The sequence below is a fragment of the Staurois parvus genome, unplaced genomic scaffold (assembly GCF_062004578.1).
Source record: "Staurois parvus isolate SC_StPar_1 unplaced genomic scaffold, SC_StPar_1.0 ptg000395l, whole genome shotgun sequence".
Taxonomy (NCBI): Eukaryota; Metazoa; Chordata; class Amphibia; order Anura; family Ranidae; genus Staurois; species Staurois parvus.
Window position 1 is genome coordinate 2,992,501 of NW_028318191.1, and position 18,435 is coordinate 3,010,935.

General features: G+C 38.1%; 1 protein-coding gene across 1 annotated transcript in view; it reads right to left on the reverse strand.

Moving 5' to 3' along the window:
• Positions 1 to 15,243, reverse strand: part of IL10 (interleukin 10) — a 15,599-nt gene extending 356 nt beyond the window's left edge. Inside the window, exons 1-5 of the mRNA XM_089686344.1 lie at positions 15,040 to 15,243; positions 10,396 to 10,458; positions 8,061 to 8,213; positions 2,836 to 2,901; positions 1 to 467 (exon numbers count right to left, since the gene is read on the reverse strand). The exon at positions 1 to 467 is cut by the window's left edge and continues 356 nt beyond it. Of these exons, the coding sequence (XP_089542470.1) occupies positions 378 to 467; positions 2,836 to 2,901; positions 8,061 to 8,213; positions 10,396 to 10,458; positions 15,040 to 15,201 (534 nt within the window). The 5' untranslated portion in view covers positions 15,202 to 15,243 and the 3' untranslated portion in view covers positions 1 to 377. The remainder of the gene's footprint in view (positions 468 to 2,835; positions 2,902 to 8,060; positions 8,214 to 10,395; positions 10,459 to 15,039) is intronic.
• Between the last annotated feature and the right edge of the window lie 3,192 nt (positions 15,244 to 18,435).

The following is an 18,435-nucleotide window of genomic DNA, read 5'->3' on the forward strand; positions in this document are numbered from 1 at the left end:
TTAATATATATTCATAATATATTAATTTCTGATATGTCAGTGTGCAGATCTATAATGGAACTGATATGCAACAGCAGCAGCAAATAGTATGTAGCATAATCAACATGATCAAATTGCAGCCTCCTGTGGTCTTGAAGGCAATGTTTCCTCATTCAATAGAATGATCTTCTGTTCTTCTCAAATTGTTGGTAATGCATAAGAAGCTTTCAACACAGTTTTGTGTGCATTTCGGTCTCCATGGTTCTCTTTATTGTCCAATTACATGTCCTATATGGTAAACTGTAATTAAGTTGGTCTCTATAAATGACTGCATCTTACTTGTTCCTTATTGAATATGTTAGAAGTCTGTAAGATAAGTAAAATTATAGGATAACCCTCTATTTCTTCCTGAACGTAAGGTATTCCTCAATGTAATTGATAAAGATGTCAAATTCTCCAACAGCCTTGTAGACACCTTGATTCTTCAACTGGAAAAGAAAGAATTGACCACTTTTAATTAGCTATGGCCTCACAAGATACCTCACGAGTAAATACATGCTTTTACATTTATACATTGATATTGATGATCCTGTGAAAAGTTTAGCTGGTCATAAGGGACAGTGATATCTGATGCTCTGCTTCCTAATTGATATATCTGCAAAAACTGCCAAGCACAACTCCAATGATCTCATGGTGGTATACCCCCATGCACCCTTGTTGCAGCCCTGGGAGTGGCTAAATGATTAGTTATCACATAACATCAAACACAGAGCGATTGATTTACTAAAAATAAATAGGCTGTTCACTTTGCAAGGGAAGTTGAATGTTGCAACGAAAGTTGCTCAAGAGCTTAGGGAAGGAAGTGAAGGTTCTTCTAATCTCCATCATCCAATTAAGTACAAGCTAAAATGCGGTTTTTCTTTTTATACTGCTTGCATATGATCGGATATTCCTTGGAAATTCCTTCCCCGCATTCACTGAGCTCTGTGGCAAATTCCCTTGCAAAGTGCAGCTGTACCACACAGCACTGCCCATAGAGCAGGTGCTTTGCTGTGTGTTGTGGTAAAGCTCATTTTAGTGCAATGCACAAGTGTGAATAGGCTCTTAACCACTTAAGCTCCAAAGGATTTTACCTCCCTTCATAACCAGGCCATTTGGTACTGCACTACCACGGGTGGACTGACAACTCATGGGGCCCCCAGGCAATAGGGGATCATGGGGCCCCTGTGTCCTTGCCCAAACTCAAAAAAGCCTATGAAAAAGGTACCAGGGGCATCTCATGGGGCCCCCTACTGACCCCAGGCCCTCGGGCAGCGCCCGAGTTTCCAAATGGTCAGTCCGCCCCTGTGCACTACTTTAACTGGCAATTGCCGTCTCATGCAGCTCTGTACCCAAAATAAATTTATATAATTTTTTCCCATGAATAGAGTTTTTTATTGGTGGTAAAGCACTGGGTTTTTAATTTTTTTTATTATATTCATGAAAAAATGCCCACATTTTGGGAAAAACAAAATGTGTTACTTTCTGCTATAAAACCTATTCAATAAAAAACTTTAAAAAAAAAATCAGATTTCTTCATAAATATATGCCAAAATGCTGCTACGTCTTTCGTAATAAAAATACCAAAAAATGTATATTAATTGGTTTGCGTGAAAGTTATAGTTTATTTACCTAATCTGTTTCACTCAGAATCTGTTGCACCTGTGCATGGTAGCCAATCAGCTTCTAACCTCAGCTTGTTCAATTAAGCTTTAGCAATAAAATCTGGAAGCTGATTGGTTTCTATGCAGAAGTGCACCAGATTCTGAGTGAACCAGCTTTAGTAAATAAACCCCATAGTGTCTATAAACTATGGAATATATATTGGAAATTTATATTTATTTATTTATTTTTAAATACTAGTAATGGTGGCGATCAGTGACTTATAGCAGGACTGTTATATTGTTGCGGGCAATCTGACACTAACTGGCACTGGGTGAGAACTGACTAAATGACACTGACATGACCAGTGACATTAATACAGTGATCAGTGCTAATAATATACACTGTCATTGTACTAATTACACTGGCTGGGAAGGGGTTAACATTTAGGGTCAATCAAAGGGTTAACTGTGCACCTAGCAATGTGTTTACTGTGTGGTGTTTTCACTAAGCAATGCGCTGGTTTTTACTCCCTGCTTCGCAGGGAGAACAAAAATGGCACATTGCTGCTGTTAGTATAGAGCTCTATGTTGTTTTACCAACATAGAGCTTTCTTCTGTCATTCGCTCTGCAGAACAGCCATCCCAACCATGAATTATTGACAGGGACCTGCTGATATACGTTTGCTAGAGCGAATGGCAGCACAACCGGGGCAGAGGGCACAGGCCCCCTACCTGGAAAAACAGGATCATGTACATGTGATGTGGCGCAGGACAGCTGCCGATCTGCAGTATTTTTACTGTGGGTAGTCAGCAACTGGTTAATACAGAATACCCAACAAGTAGTCTTGGGTTGTTCATACCACCAATCATAAATCAGATTTCATTAAGTACTTCATCCAAAGAATTATTTCTAATTAGCCTAGTAGTTTTATATTGTAGAGCTGACTAGTTCATTTTGTGTTTCTTAAATCATCTTTTCAGTTATTTCAGGGATCTAGCAGAAGTCCAGAAGGGAAACACACAGATGGGAAAGGCTGTCTTGTGCAACATTCATTAGAGTTTTACAAATTTGCACAAGTGTAAATTGCATTTCTTGATTTTTTTTTTTTTTAAATCTATGACTTGGCACATTCTTTTTTCCTTCTCTTTAGTATGACATAGTTCATACAATTGTATGTGTTAGTCATAATTACAAACAGAGCTGACAGCATACCTTATTGTATTTTTCCTTGATTTGCTTGATGGCCTTGCTCTTTCTATCACATGGCAAAAAATGTTGCTGTCAAAATAAACAATTAGAAAATTAATTATAGGATTAAACACGGTGTATAAAAGATACTGACATATCAGTCTGGCTATCCAGGAAGACCCGTTAATGTTCACTATCATTTATATCACAATTTAAAAAAAAAAGTTTTATAAGGAATGCAATTTTATACATTTATATAGGTAAAAAAATCATAGCGCCTCCATAAAACAAAACGTACCTACATGTCTCATGTCCATAGCAAATCCCAAAAATAAGGGGTGTAAAGTGGTTCTAAAGCCTTAAGGTTTTTACAGTAATGCATTCTATGTCTGTGTCAGACAGGGCAGCTTGGGAGCGAACACGCATCTATAGTCCCATAGCAAGACATTCATCAAGGAGGAGGAGATAGGAACTCCGGTGGGGAACCCCAGAAAAGGAGGATCAGGGCTGCTCTGTGCAAAACCATTGCACAGAGCAGGTAAGTATAATATGCCTATTATTTTAATTAAAAAAAAAAAGGTTTAATGTCACTTTAAGTATAAATAAAGGCAACATTTTTTCTTTAGATTTGGCTAGAGTCATAAAGGCCAGTGGCAGCTTTTCATTATACTTTGTGTCCCTGTTAGTGAGATTCAATCTCTCTAATTCTTAATAATTATGATAACCAATGTCATGGGGAATAACAGTGAGGGTAAAGCCAACATTTTGAGTTTCCACCAGAGAGGAAATCTTTCCATGGGGACACTGACTCCCATCACAACTGTCTAACGGGATTTCCCTCACATTCGAAAGATATCCTTGCACTTCCTTTTGGGTCTATAGGACAGGAATTGTAGGGAAATGCCCCTAATAAGACTCAGGTGGCAATAAATAAATACATGAATAAATAAGATCCATCAAATAAAATCTGACAGCATTTTTAACCCTACCTTACTTTATCCCCCAAAAAACTTTGGCTTCACATTTAATTAAGAAATAGACCAGTTAGGGGAAAGAGTGGGAATCTGTCCAGAATTATGTCCATTCTTGAGCTACACTATATTGCAGAAAGTATTGTGACACCCCTCCAAATCATTGGATTCGGGTGTTCCAATCACCTCCATGGCCACAGGTGTATAAAATGAAGCACTTAGGCATGCAGACTGCTTCTACAAACATTTGTGAAAGAATGGGTCGCTCTCAGGAGCTCAGTGAATTGGTACAGTGACAGGTTGATACCTGTGCAATAAGTCCATCCATTTCATTTCCTTGCTACTAAATATTCCAGGGTCAACTGTTAGTGGTATCATAACAAAGTCCCAATACTTTTGGCAGTATAGTATACAGTATGTGGCATTGTCATTTTTCACATCCCAAAACTTTTTTTTTTGGTTATAATAGGGATTGTCCTTTTTTATAGCTAGAGGATTACTGGATATATACACTGGGCACAAGAACTCCGAGGATCCTTAACTCTGCATTGTCTATTATATGTATTGTTTGTGCATTTTTTAATATACAGTACCTAACCATTTGAGCTACAAAACCAATTTCCTTTTTCAGCTATAAGCTTAAAGGATAAGTTCACCATATTCAGGGTGCAGCATGTTACAAATGTACCAGCCCCCGCTCCCCTGTTGTGACAGCTAGTGGGGGAATTACTCCCACTGCTAGCTGTCACAATTTTTAAAAAATGTGGCTGTGGGCGGCCGTGTCACTCATTCACAGTATTCTGTGAATGGGAAAACTACAAGTTCCTTTTTTGCATCTTTTCTCAATGAACTATTACAGCACTGTTGAGCGCTGTGGTGGTTCATGGAGTCTTCCTGTCAGTGTGTACCTGATTGGCCATACGATGTATGAGCAGAGAGATACACTGACAAATCTGCAGGAGTCCTTCATGGCACCAGTGATCTGCTGATTGCTGCTGCAATGCTTTCCGGGCTCCCAAAGCAATAAATAATAAATGCACATTTTTTTACCTGTAAAAAATGTGCATTTATTTTTTGTTAAAAGGTGAACTTATCCAGTAATAATTAATGAAGAACTTTCCAAATGTGACTTTCTTTTTTTGTGGTATTGACCTCAAAAATGTATTTCATTTTGTGTATGATGTAAAATAAAAAAGGTAGAAAATAGAAAACATGTTTTTCTTGCAGTTTGACTAGAGTTCATTTTAAAACAAAAGCTACTAGAAAGTGCTTGTGTATTTTTAATCACCTCCGCTCTCAAACTTGTACGCTCACTATGAACCAATTTGTTAAGCGGTTCTACTACGGTCCTATTAAGTCTGCAATAATGTTGTCAATACTTAAGATAACGAAGTAATATGTATAACTCTTTTTTTTTAAAAAGACAAACAAGGCTTTCTATTGGTGATATGTTATGCAAAAATATATTTTTTTTAATTCAATACATAGACAAAAAAATACCAAAATTGTAAAAACTCACTTATTTATATATATTTATTTTCTTTATTTCTACTTTGATGATCGATGTTCTGTATCTTGCATCTAAACAATGTTTAGAAACACTGTTTTGGACAGTCTGTCTTTTCACAACAGCAGCTATTACAACTGATTTATATATACAGCTACTGCATTTTGACAAGAATTACTGGAAAGTGGCAGAAAGACAGAGTGTATTTCACACATTCTGTGTGCTTCTATGAAGTTTTTTGGACTTGCACAGTTCTCTTAGTGTCCACAATTAAGAAATGTATGCACTACACAAAATAAAGGAAAATATAACAAGAGATCCACAAATAGGAAAGACTTTAACCACTTGCCATCTGTCCTATAGCAGAAGTACTGCTACAGGGCTGTATGGCTGTACAAAATCATGTGTGTGTGTGTATATATATATATATATATATATATATATAATTTGCTTTTCCAGGCAGGGGATGCGCCGCTATTGGTAGCTGGGGATGTCAATCACTGGGTCCCGGACGGCACTCAGTGATCGTCTGCAAAGCTGACAGAGGAGAGACCTGTGTGTAAACAAAACAGGTCTCTCTCCTGTCAGAACACAATGTAAAACACACACAGCACACAGTTAACCCTTTGATCACCCCAGATGTTAACCCTTTCCTGCCCAGTGTCATTAGTACAGTGTCAGTGCTTTTTTTTTTTTAGCACTGATCACTGTATTAGTGTCACTAGGGGTGTCAGTGGCAGTTAGTCAGCTCTCCCCCAGTGTTAGAATGTCCGCCGCAGTCCTGCTATAAGTCACTGATCACCGCCATTACTAGTATGAAAAAATAATAAAAATAAAATTTTCAGTATATATACCGCCATTTGTAGACGATATAACTTTCACATAAACCAATTAATATACACGTATTGGGATTTTGTTTTAGCAAAGACATGTAGCAGAATACATTTTGGCCTAAATTTATGAAGACTTTTGATTATTTTATTGGATATGTTTTATAGCAAAAAGTAAAAAAAATATATTTTTTTTTTCAAAAGTGTCGGTCTTTTTTTGTTTATAGAGCAAAAAATAAAAACCCACAGTTGATCAAATACCACTGAAAGAAGGCTCTATTTGTGGGAAAAAATTACATAAATGTAATATATTTACAGCGTTCAATGACTGCTCAATTGTCAGTTAAAGTAACACAGCGCCGTATCGCAAAAAATGGTCTGGTCAGGAAGGGGGGAGAATCCTCTGGAGAGCAAGTAAATAATAATATAACTTTTTATTTTTTTACTTGTTTTTTCAGCAGCTCTCGTGTAAATATAACACAGATGAGCAGTATTTAGGTTGCACAATGGCCACAAATGTATACAATGTATCAATGTTTATTTACATGGTAACAAACACTGATGAGGAACCACTATCTCTGCTGATCTTTGCTGAATAGCTGCTAATTGCATCTATGGTATATAGCATAGGACCTCAGCCATCAAACTCACAGCATGTCCTGTCAGCCACCTAGACTCAGCTGGAAAGGACTGTGAAACATGCCAGGTCCTAGGTCATCCTTTCTCATCTTTTCAACACAGAGGAACCCTTAGTGAACCTCTGCTAAAAATGACTATATCTACAACTCATGATACATTAGTGTGATGGTCAGTGGGAAGAATGCTCATTACACTTGTGGTCATTGGGAAGACTTACCGCCTTACAGATAACTTAACACAGGAGTCTTCAAACTGCGGCCATATGGCCAGATGCGGCCCTTTGCTAGCCTTTATCCAGCCCTCGGGGCACTATTCTTCCAAATGATAAGAGGCACTATTCCTCCCACTGACGTCAACAATGGGGGACTATTTCTTCCATTGATACCAATGATAGGGTTCTATTCCTCCACTAAGACCAATGATGGGGTACTAGTCCTCCCACTGACACCAATAATGGGACACTACTCTTCCTCCCACTGACCACCAACCCTGAGGCAATGTTCATTTTCACGGATGCTGGGCTGGGAAATTTTCTACCCCCACTGGCCACAACCTGGCCTTCCCAAAGTGTGAAGGAAAATAAACTGGCCCTTTGTTTGAAAAGTTTGGAGACCCCTGCCTTTAAAGATCAATGGTGTCAGTGGGAATGTATCTGAGAGGTAGAAATTGTTTATTGCTCAAGGAACCCCTATCAACCTCTGGAGGAACCCTGGTTGAGAAACCTTCTCCTAGGTCCTTAACTCGTTAAAAATCAACTCCAGCCAAATATATTTTTATTTTAGTTTTAAACAAAGAGAAGGAGAGTTAAAATTTCTCGCAATTTCTGTATGTGACTCAATGGGGAGATTTTGCCTCACTTCCTGTCCCTGTGAAACTCATACAAGAAAAAGCGCCATAAATGGTACTGGAAAGAATCAGACAGCAATAATAATGTAAAGTAATTTCCTTTTCTATTGGCATTTAAATTTGCACACACGTTAGAATACCCTAAAATATGGTTTTACAAGCACTACATATAGTATAATCATATATAATCAAGCAACATTTATTTACACAAATTGCTAGCGTGTACTGTATAGCTTGTTCATGTAGCATATAGTGAGGAAGAGAAACTGTCCAAGAACAAAGCATCAACATGCTGCCCTTCGTGTCATGCACAGTATGTCATTTTGATGTGAAGCTAGAGGGTTAGGCAATCCCCTGCAGGGAAAAGCAGTTCACAGTTTTTTCTTTTGTGGTTTTAAAGCATAAAATGTCATATGCTTTGTATTTCTGTTCTGCATTAAGCTACTGTATACTCACACATCGTTTCATTGTCTGTTTTAGGTCTAAGAGTTTGTCCTTCATGAAATTCACATTTGTTTCAATGACTTTACTGCCCTCTTGTGCATATGGTAGGACGTCCTCTAGGTAGAATCGAATCATTTCAGCCAAAGTCTGACATCCAATAGAACTCTGGAGAAAAAAAAGAGCCAGGATATCACTAGAACAAAGTTTTATATACTTCATATATATCTGTTACATTTGCACTAAATTTATTCACTGCACTAATAGAAAGCTGACACTTGAAGGAAACCTAAGAGGAATTTGGAGGTTGCCATTGCCAACTTCTCATCCTGCAAATGCTAGTAGCTTGGCAGTCATACTGACCCTTAATACTTGAAGTTACTAACTCAGAACAAGTGTTCAGATAAGGTCTCCATGATCTCCATATTCACTAAGGTAAGTGACTCAGAAATGACTAAAGCCAGCATAACACTCTGACACTTAGCAGTTTTTTTTTAAATTTTTGTCTACAAACTGTTTACTTGTAAGAAAAAAATAACATTACAATATGCAAGTAATTTTGCAATTTTCAATAGCATATCAAAATATCACATATATACATAGTATATCTTATGCACCAAATATTGAAAACATTAAAGTAACAAGGATACCAAAAATAGAATAAGGTATATATGAAAATAGAATTTATAATTCTAATGTAGTGATCTTCTAAAATATTTATTGAAAATTATCAAGAGAAAAAAAATGGAGGTTCTGGTTATCTATAGATTTTTAAATAGAAAACCATATATCCCATTTTGCAGGAAAAATGGGCATAGGTTCAAAGATCATATGGAAAATTCTTTCAGTTCGCATAATGGAATCAACTCTATCCAAATTGGCAGGTTTTTTTTTTTTACAAGAAAGGTAGCATTGGCAGTCTCCATATTTCATTTAGGACAAGTTTATTTTAGGATTTGAATTTTAACTCCAATCAAAATATTTTATTTTAGTTTTGAGTGAATCAAAGTGTAGGAGCGTCATACATAAATTACCTTGTCTTCAGATAACATTTTGTGGACCTACATTTTGATTTGCCCAGAGCCATTAAGTCCATTAGTAAGAACAACCTTTCCTCTAGAGCAGGGGTCTCCAAACTATGGCCCTCCAGGTGTTCAGGAACTGCAAATCCCATGAGGCCTCCTTGTCACATTCTGTTTTACACTTGGACAGGAGGGGTGGCATATACAGAAACTGATCCTCTCCATTTTCGTCCTGCAACCGCTGAAAGTTGGTTTCTTCTCCTCTGCCTCCCACTGGCATTCAGCGGCTGCAGGAGGAAAATGTTCATTATGCTTTTCAAAATAAAAAATTTGAAATTCGAACCATTTCATTTCATTGTAGCCCACAAATGGTTACCAAATAACTTAAGTGGCCCTTGCTCTTCAAACGGTTGAGCACCCCTAGAGAACAGTATCATTATTTGTATGAAAAGTGTTATAAACCTATTATTCTACAGTACTATTTGTGAACAGTAATATTGTTGAATATTGGGGAACTGGAGAAAGTACAGAGAAGGGCAACTAAACTGATAAGAGGCATGGAGGAGATCAGCTATGAGGAAAGATTAGAGGAGCTGAATTTATCCTCTCTTGAGAAGAGTGAGAAGAGGAGATTAAGGGGGGATATGATCTACATATATAAATACATCAGTGGTTCATATAGTGAACTCGGTGTAGAGCTATTCACCCTGAGGTCATCACAGAGGACAAGGGGGCACTCTTTACATCTGAAGGAAAAGAAATTTAATCTCCAAACATGGAAAGGTTTCTTCACAGTGAGAGCTGTGAAAATGTGGAATAGACTCCCTTAAGAGTTGGTTCTGCCCAGCTCAGTGGATTGCTTTAAAAAAGGCCTGGATTCTTTCTTAGATACACAGAATATAACTGGATACTAACATTTATAGGTAAAGTTGATCCAGGGAATATCCGATATATATATATACTATATAGCCAATTGTGTTAGTTGGGTACCAAGGCTTACGAACAAATTGGACTTGCTCTTGTAACGGAACTCGTTCATATGTAGGGGACTTATTGTATTCTAGTTTTGGATAGAGAGCTCAAGACTTAACATTTTTGTCAGGTTTTCTTCTTGTTTGTGATCCCATTGGGAACAGTAACCCCTCACTTCTTGCCCCTGTGACACCTGTGCAAGAAATAGGGGCTGCCCATAGAGACAGATTTTAATAAAATCTTATGGTTGCTCTAACCCTTCCCAGTGCTATTTCAAAAGAAATAAAACTTTTTAGTATATACTGTACATGATGTGTATAATGCTTTATATATGATATGTATTAAAGCCTTCTTACCTTGAAGTCCTGTAGTAAACTCTTTTCAAGTAATATTGTATCCAATGCATCATCCTTCATTTGCTGAAAAAGAAAATAAAATATCAATTTTGCTATTATTATTATTAGCTTAATTATCTGTTATTCAACATTGCATTGAGCTGTTTCTTCAAACACTCAATAATTCATGTGAGAAACGTTTGATGACCAGGCCATGTAGCCAAGACATGCTTATATAGAAGGAATTTGTTGTCTGCTGTGTGTCTCTTATATCTTGCCAATAGTCTGGTGACTTTTCAGCTCTCATGTACAAGCATTTCCTCCTACCCTCCTCACAATTATCCTTTTATTACCTTCATCCACCTTGTTATTAGCTCTTTTTCATAATTTCTTATTTGTTTGACATCAATCTTTCCCTGTTGTTTTGACTCTAGATGCACCTGTGAAGCTACCCATTGTAGATGAAAATATTGATCTAATCTTCTGTTGGGACAGATACTACATTTTTTGGCAATGTGGAAAAATGCAACACAAAAGTATACAGAAATATAGACTGTTAACTCTAGACCATGAAACTGTCCAGATGATAGAACTAGAGGTAAGGTCAAAATCATTAATAACCAGATATATACTGTTAGCATATATAGAATACTATATACAGAATATTAATGAGACGTTGGCATCAAATAGCAAGGCAAAACGTCCATAGAAAAGTTTCATTTAGTTGCCAGCCACACTACATTATTACCTTATTTGTTTTGAAAAACCCACATATGTACTTTTTTTTTTATCAGGCTTCTTTTGTCTGGTCATGTGATGCCATGGGTTCCTTTTAACTTCCTTTGGAAGGAAGTTGGTTCCTGAATGCTATAGAAAGAAGCACCCTGTAATGGGATGGTGCTGTTATCTGCTGCATTGTCCTGTAAATCCAGGTTGACTTGATGACATGGCACCAGGACGATATCCTGGGCTTACAGGAAGTGAGTGTAATGAATATAAACCAAGTGGCGTGAGTTATAAGGTTAGGAGTCTGTGTCTTATTTTGGCTGTGTGTCTATTTTGATAAACGTTATATGATGATAGGTTGCTTTAAGGCATATACACTGGGGAATGGCTGCCAAATTCCCGATAGATCACTTCATGCTGGACTTCTATTAGGACTGCCAAAGTCCTGATAGATCACTTCATGCTAGCCCAGGAGCAGACTGACAACTTATGGGGCCCCCGGGCAATAGGGGATCATGGGGCCCCTGTGTCCTTGCCCAAACTCAAAAAAGCCTATGAAAAAGGTACCAGGGGCATCTCATGGGGCACCCTAGTGACCCCGGGCCCTCGGGCAGTGCCCGAGTTTCCAAATGGTCAGTCCGCCCCTGTGCTAGCCCCTTTTACAGGTATAGCTATACAAAACATTGAAAATAAGCACCTATGCTGTTTAAAATCCAGTAATACACTGTCCCACCCTGCTCCACACATGCTCACTTGCTCTCTATTTTTTGCACCGTTTTGGAAATGTAGAAGCTGATCTGCTGACAGCCTAAAGTTTTCCTGCTGCTCAGGGGCTTTGGACTTCAACAAAACAGCAGCTTCCAGCAAGAACAAAGCGAAGCAAAGCTCGAGTCAATTTACAGCACACACTAATTTTGGTATCATAATTATTAATGTGGAATGTACAGTATGTTCCTTGCTAAAGAACATTATTGTTATAATGTTGTTATGGGTAAAGTTCTGCAGTACTGTACACACCTTGATATATTATCTTTTAAATCCGTGGATATTTGTGGAATATTTTAGGTGTATTTATGAGTATTGTTTTTAATACTGAGATTCATAATGAAGGATATATTTAGAATATATTTTAATTCTATTATTAGTGTGTGACCTATGAACAGGGATTTTGTATGGAGTTTGATCCCCACTTAAAAGAGGAGGATGCAGGGGTTAGTGGATGGAACCAGAGCAAGCAGCAGGGATGCAGCCATCCGACACATCCGAAAGTAGGTCAGATGCAAAGATTCTTTGGGTGGCTTTGCTTTGTATGATTGAAGATTGCTGGAATGGTCAAAGAGACAGGTATGTATAAACTGTGTTCTTTTGCAAGATTGTTTTTACTTTTTAAAAAAGGAGATAAAGTTAAATTAAATAGTAAAAGGTATTCACCAAGGATTTCTTCAATGTACCATTATTTATGGTGGGGACAATTCAGGGGATTGTATAATATTTGTTTCTTCTGTTAGATAACTAATATTACTATAGTCATAGTCAATAGTTGTCAGTGGATAAGGAATACCCTAGTGTTGCTGTTTAGCTGCAAATTTATGTAATCCTTTGTTACCCAAAACTTGAGCAAATTCACAAGGTCTGTACAATTTACAGTACCTAAAGAGATTGTAAATCATCTTTTTAAAATAACAAGCAGCTTTGTGCAATGGTTCCCCAAACCTCCACTTCTGGAGTCTCCAGTCAGCACTTCTGGCTTTTCCTCTTCACAGAGTGCTCCTGTAGGAAGCCACTTCCTATGAGGGTACTCATGCTGTCTGTATCCCCCTTCTTCCTCTTAACAGAATTTGAGGGACAACAGCAGGAGCTAATAGCTCCTGCTGCATCTGTTCTTTGAGGAAAAAAGAGAGTGGAGCATGCAGATAATCTCAGGAACAGCGCTGGATCGAGATTGGGCTCAGGTAAGTACTTGGGATAGACTGGGGGGGTAGCCTGTTCACAGAAGGGTTTTTTATCGTAATGCAGAGAATGCATTAAGGTTAAAAAAAAACCCTTAAACCTTTAGAACCACTTTAAGTGGTGGGATTATGTTTTGATTCAACGTGCACCTGTGAGAATAGAAACATGGAAGCAACCATTGCTGATTTGTTTTTAAAAGTGCAAGCTCAGACACAGTCTGATTTTACTACCTAGTAAATACAGTTTTCTGGCACAGCTATGCAAGAATAGAGTTCAGAGTTTATTCCAGGGCAGTAACATGTACACATAGCTCTTCTGATGGCATGACAGAGAATAACTACAATGCAGGTGCTCTGTGCTGATGAATGTCACTGAACATAATAAGGAAAAGGACAGTAGAAAGTAGTGCCTTACAGCTCTCTATCTCAGTTGGTGCCTCCAGGTCTCCCCTCAAGGAGTGCAACATAAAGCTAAACTGTATCACATTTATTGCCCCAGGTAACAGGCAAATTTAGCCTCTGGATAGAACTAGGGAATGTCAACCTCACCACCCCAAGCAATTTCCCTCCTCTCAGTTTTTGAACCTCCAACATTTTCCAAAGCCAGGCACCTTCTCTTGGGTAAAAGCAAGAAGAAAATAGTTGTTCACAAAACACACCATTGTCAAGTTCAAGCCAACAATTCAGTCCTCCTGATCCAACTTTGTGCCAAGCAGAATGTATGGGTAAAACACAGGTCTGGATGTTTAAGGCAGGGGTAGCCCAATATTAAAACAAGGCAAACACATATAAAAAAGCTCGCTAACCTGATGCAATAAAAGAAAATAAGGTTATGAAAATGAAGGGCACACACAAGTGAAGAGGAGCAGCTTGCTTTGTCAGCAGATTGTAGAAACAGCCCATTCTAGCCAGCAGTGTTAGGCTAATAACTGAAGCACCCCTCTCAGGCTTTCCTTAGAACCTTGCTACAAATTTATTTGAGGTGGTGGTAGTGGCTTGATGGCAGGGACATGCTGCTGTCCAGTGGTGCAGGTTTCTTTATCACATATAGTGATCAGGCAAAACCTTTAGGGACATGTCCTCTTTCCCTGCACTACTGGGTTGCAGCATCCTCCCACTCCTAGCAAAGTCCCTGGGATAGCCATAGCAATGATTCAAACTGTTTATATCACCACGATGGGCTGTTTTCAGGTACCATATCCACTCTGTGCAGGCTGCTGATAGGCAAGCTATCCCCTTTCACTTGTTTGTGCATTTTCTGGATTATTCCTTTTTAATAAAACTTTTTTTTTTATAGAACGAAGTCAGCACGCTCTGCTATTAGTGTTTACATGTTCTCTCACATATCATTCTTGTCAAGACAGCTAAGCCAGTCACCTAATAGATATGATCAGATGCAAGGAGTTTCTTCCCCTGGTTAGACCTGGTTGCAGACCAATTGCATTTCCCACCAAGGAGCCACAATAAACGTACAGGAACAGTCTGACTACTCTGAAACGTGCATCTTTTAGGCAAGTCAGCAATGGCAGCACCCATATTATCATTACAATTTATTTTTAAAATTATATTCTGTAATTCCATTAAGCTAAATGACAGGGAAAATAGATATATAAAATGTGTTAAATGTATAAAGATATGTAACACAGTTATAAAAAAAAACCCCAAAAAAAAAACTATTTAAAACTGCCATTGTTTAAAACTAACATAAACATATTATTTACATATCATATAAACTGTAAAGAAAGAGAACAGTTTTAATTGTTATACCTATTCAAAGCATTAAAACTTTAATATTTTTCTTCAGTTTGACATCTGTTTGCATTCAGAATAAAATACAGACATATGCAAAATAAAATGTAAAATAATGTATCTAGTGCACATATATGCACACCGAAAATTAGTGTATCTGTATTGGTCTGATCATTTGTAGGGAAGAAAAAGTTATGCATTCATGAACAGGTTAACAGAGTGACAGGAAATGAATACTTACAAAATAGTCTCTCACTTTCTGGAATGTGGTTCTGAGATCTTTCAGTTTAGCAGGGAATATATTTATGGCCCTCTGACAACTTCCTTCAGCATCTCCACTTTGACACACTGCCTCCTTACTGCAGGTAAAAAAGAGCAAAGAAAAACAATAAAAATAGTTCATGTTTTTCACAGGCAGTAATCCTGCAAACTAAAAAAAACTCCCAAAAAAATAAACAAACAAAACTGTCATAAACTGTCAAGAATTATGACCCTATTATATAGTAGAATTCATGCAAATGTTATTAAGAATGTCGTCACAATATTTCCTGTGTTTCCTCCCCCCCATTAGTATTTCATCACTGGGCTATAAAAAAAGCGTTTCTTGTAAATGTATTTTCACGTGCGACTTCTGCAAACAAAGGTCTCTTTATGTTCCAAATTTGTGGTTGTGGGTTCTCTTATTCACTTTGCGCTATATTTATGCCTGAGAATTATAGTAAATACGATGAATAATGTCATTAATACTTATGCAAACTCTTTTTCCAAAATAGAGACTATTAGTGACATTTTTTAATTCTTTCCAAATATACCTCAGCATTATGTCTGCGTTACATTTGTATATAAGAATACTGAACCTATATTACAATTATTATTTAGAGATGTGTGGTGTATAAGTAGATAAATAGTTTACATAGCAAGGTTAAAAATGTTAAACCTATTGTTCTAACGCTGTGGATAAATTCAGTTAATAAGTCTTTCCAAGTTATTTGTGGTTAACGTATATATTTTTGATGCAATATAAATTGCATATATTTTGGTATAAACAGTACACAACTAATACTGATAACTATGAGTATGCTCACAATTTTTTTTTTTAAAGTTATGCACTGTGGGATAAACATTGAATTATTATTTGATTGTGTTATCATGAAATTACCAATAGCACTGTATGCCCTGAACTGATATTCCAAAAGTACTATAATTCCATCCAAATATAAAAAAAATCGCTTACACGTTTTGTTAAGGAGAAACATGGTGTATTTTTTATCAACACATATTCAGGGTTATTTTTTCAGCATTTACTTCAAAGTAATGTATGATGTGGCTTTCACACGTTTACATTCTTGCTTTGACATATTTGCTTGTATCGAATACAAAGCTTTAAAGATTAACCACTAGAGAGAGCTATTTGACTCAGCTTTGTGCAGTGCACACAGGCAAACCATTAAATACAACAATGAAATGCATACACGAGAGCTATTTTACCTACCAAATTAATTATGTTTCTGTTCATCCAATCATGAGATTTACACAACCCTGCCACATAGCACAGCCCTGTCTAGAAGGGGAGGCCTGATTTTACTCTACTGTGGGTCACCAAGCCTGTGACTGGACCAGGGGCGGACCCTCAACTCATGGGGCCCTGGGCAATAGGGGATCATGGGGTCCCTGTGTCCTTGCCCAAACTCCCCCCAGGCCCTCGGGCAGTGCCCTAGTTTCCAAATGGTCAGTCCGCCCCTGGACTGGACAGTGAAAGGAAAACCTGCATAATGATGAGTTACATAGTTGGTAAGGTTGACTGACAACTCTGGTCTCTCCAGCTCAATCTGAGAGTGTGTGTGTGTGTCTACTCTTTCCATATCCCTGTACATTGTATTAGCTAAGAAACACATCTAAAAGGTTTTCTTTTAAATGTATCTATGCTCTTCATTGACACCAACTACTGTGGAAGGGAGTTCCACATCCATACCATCCTAACAGTAAAGAGCCCCTTGTGCAGCTTAAAACTGCTTCTTGTCCAACATCATGGTGTGGCCACCTGTCCTTTTTTTTAGAGACCTAAGAATAAAATGTTTCCTCCCAATGCTAGAGTCCCCATTTAAAGATTTGTATATTGCTATCATATGTGTCACTTCTTCAGGGAAAATAAATTTAAGTTCAATGTCTGCAGTTGGGGTTCATCTCTGTTACTCTGCTGTCACCTCCTATCAGCATGTTCCTTTCACTCAGGGGCGGACTGACCATTTGGAAACTCGGACACTGCCCGAGGGCCTGGGGCCACTATGGGGCCCCATGAGATGCCCCTGGTACCTTTTTCATAGGCTTTTTTGAGTTTGGGCAAGGACACAGGGGCCCCATGATCCCCTATTGCCCGGGGACCCCATGAGTTGTCAGTCCTCCCCTTGCTTTCACTGCAGCACAACTGACTGGGTCCTTGTGCTGCTTCTCTCTCTTTCTCCCAGGCTCACTTTTGCTGCATGAGCTTAAAGAGGCTGACAGATCAAATGTAGACACTAACACTGTTTTAAAAAATACATCTATGGATGTACTAAATAGAGAGCCTATACGTGCCTCTTATTTCTGCCTGGAATTTAGTTGTAACATCTAAAGTAAGATATCAACTAGTCAGGTAGTACATTGTGCTTCCAAGAGACAGCAGACCTTAAATGTTACTAAACCCAGGACCCTGCATTCACTCTATGCAATTATTTTAGTAAATATAAACTGATAAATAACTCATCAGCAGTTAGAGCAGTCTTGTGAATTCAGCAGAGCACATGTTAAAGCTTGTAGGAGGAGTTTTCTTTCTGCTCTAGGAGGATGTGAAACCCCTGACCTCTGTCTGGATAGTGCTGATTGGCCCTGTGCTGATCACATGCACTCTCCCAAGAAAAAAATAAATCTCTCTAGCAATACACACCAAACTGAGCATGTGTATGTGACTATGGATTCAGGTGTCCTGTTATCAAGCAGTGGTAAATGACTGCTGCTCAGTTATCTGACATTCTCAGAGGAGAGAGTTCTCCTCTGAATGCCTTTTTATGAAGCTGTGTAGATCAGTTCTCCGAACAAAGAGGGAAGCGATCTACAAATGCTTTGAATGCTGGAAAACGGCTGCTGTTACTATAATCTTGCGATATTACAGTAAGAGATCAGTCAAACACCGTTTACTAAGAACCGGTAAATTATTGCTGATTACAGCCAGTGAGTGTGACTGCTATTGATAGCATCTTTTTAAGATTGAGTTGCTGGTCCAGCAAATACTAATTTGGAGAATGTAGTCTTCTGTTTTCATAAAATATTGTATATATTTAAAGGAAGAGGCAGCAGCAACTGCTACAATCTACAGTAATTTTTCTTACAGATCGGGTATATGTCTGCCTGGACACTTATTTTTCAGCATCAGCCCTGAACAACTGGCATTATTATTATTTTTTGTAGATCAGTGTTTAACAACTATAGTATTGCGCTATAGTCAAAAGACGGCTGCATTGTGGTTCCTTTCTTTTGGGAGGGCATCTATAGACTCCTCCCAGAACGCACCCCCTGGGGGATGCCTCGGGCGTGCTCTGTGACCGCTGTGTCCTTTGGGAACAGCTTATCACAGATCACCATAAAGAGCCAAACACAGCTA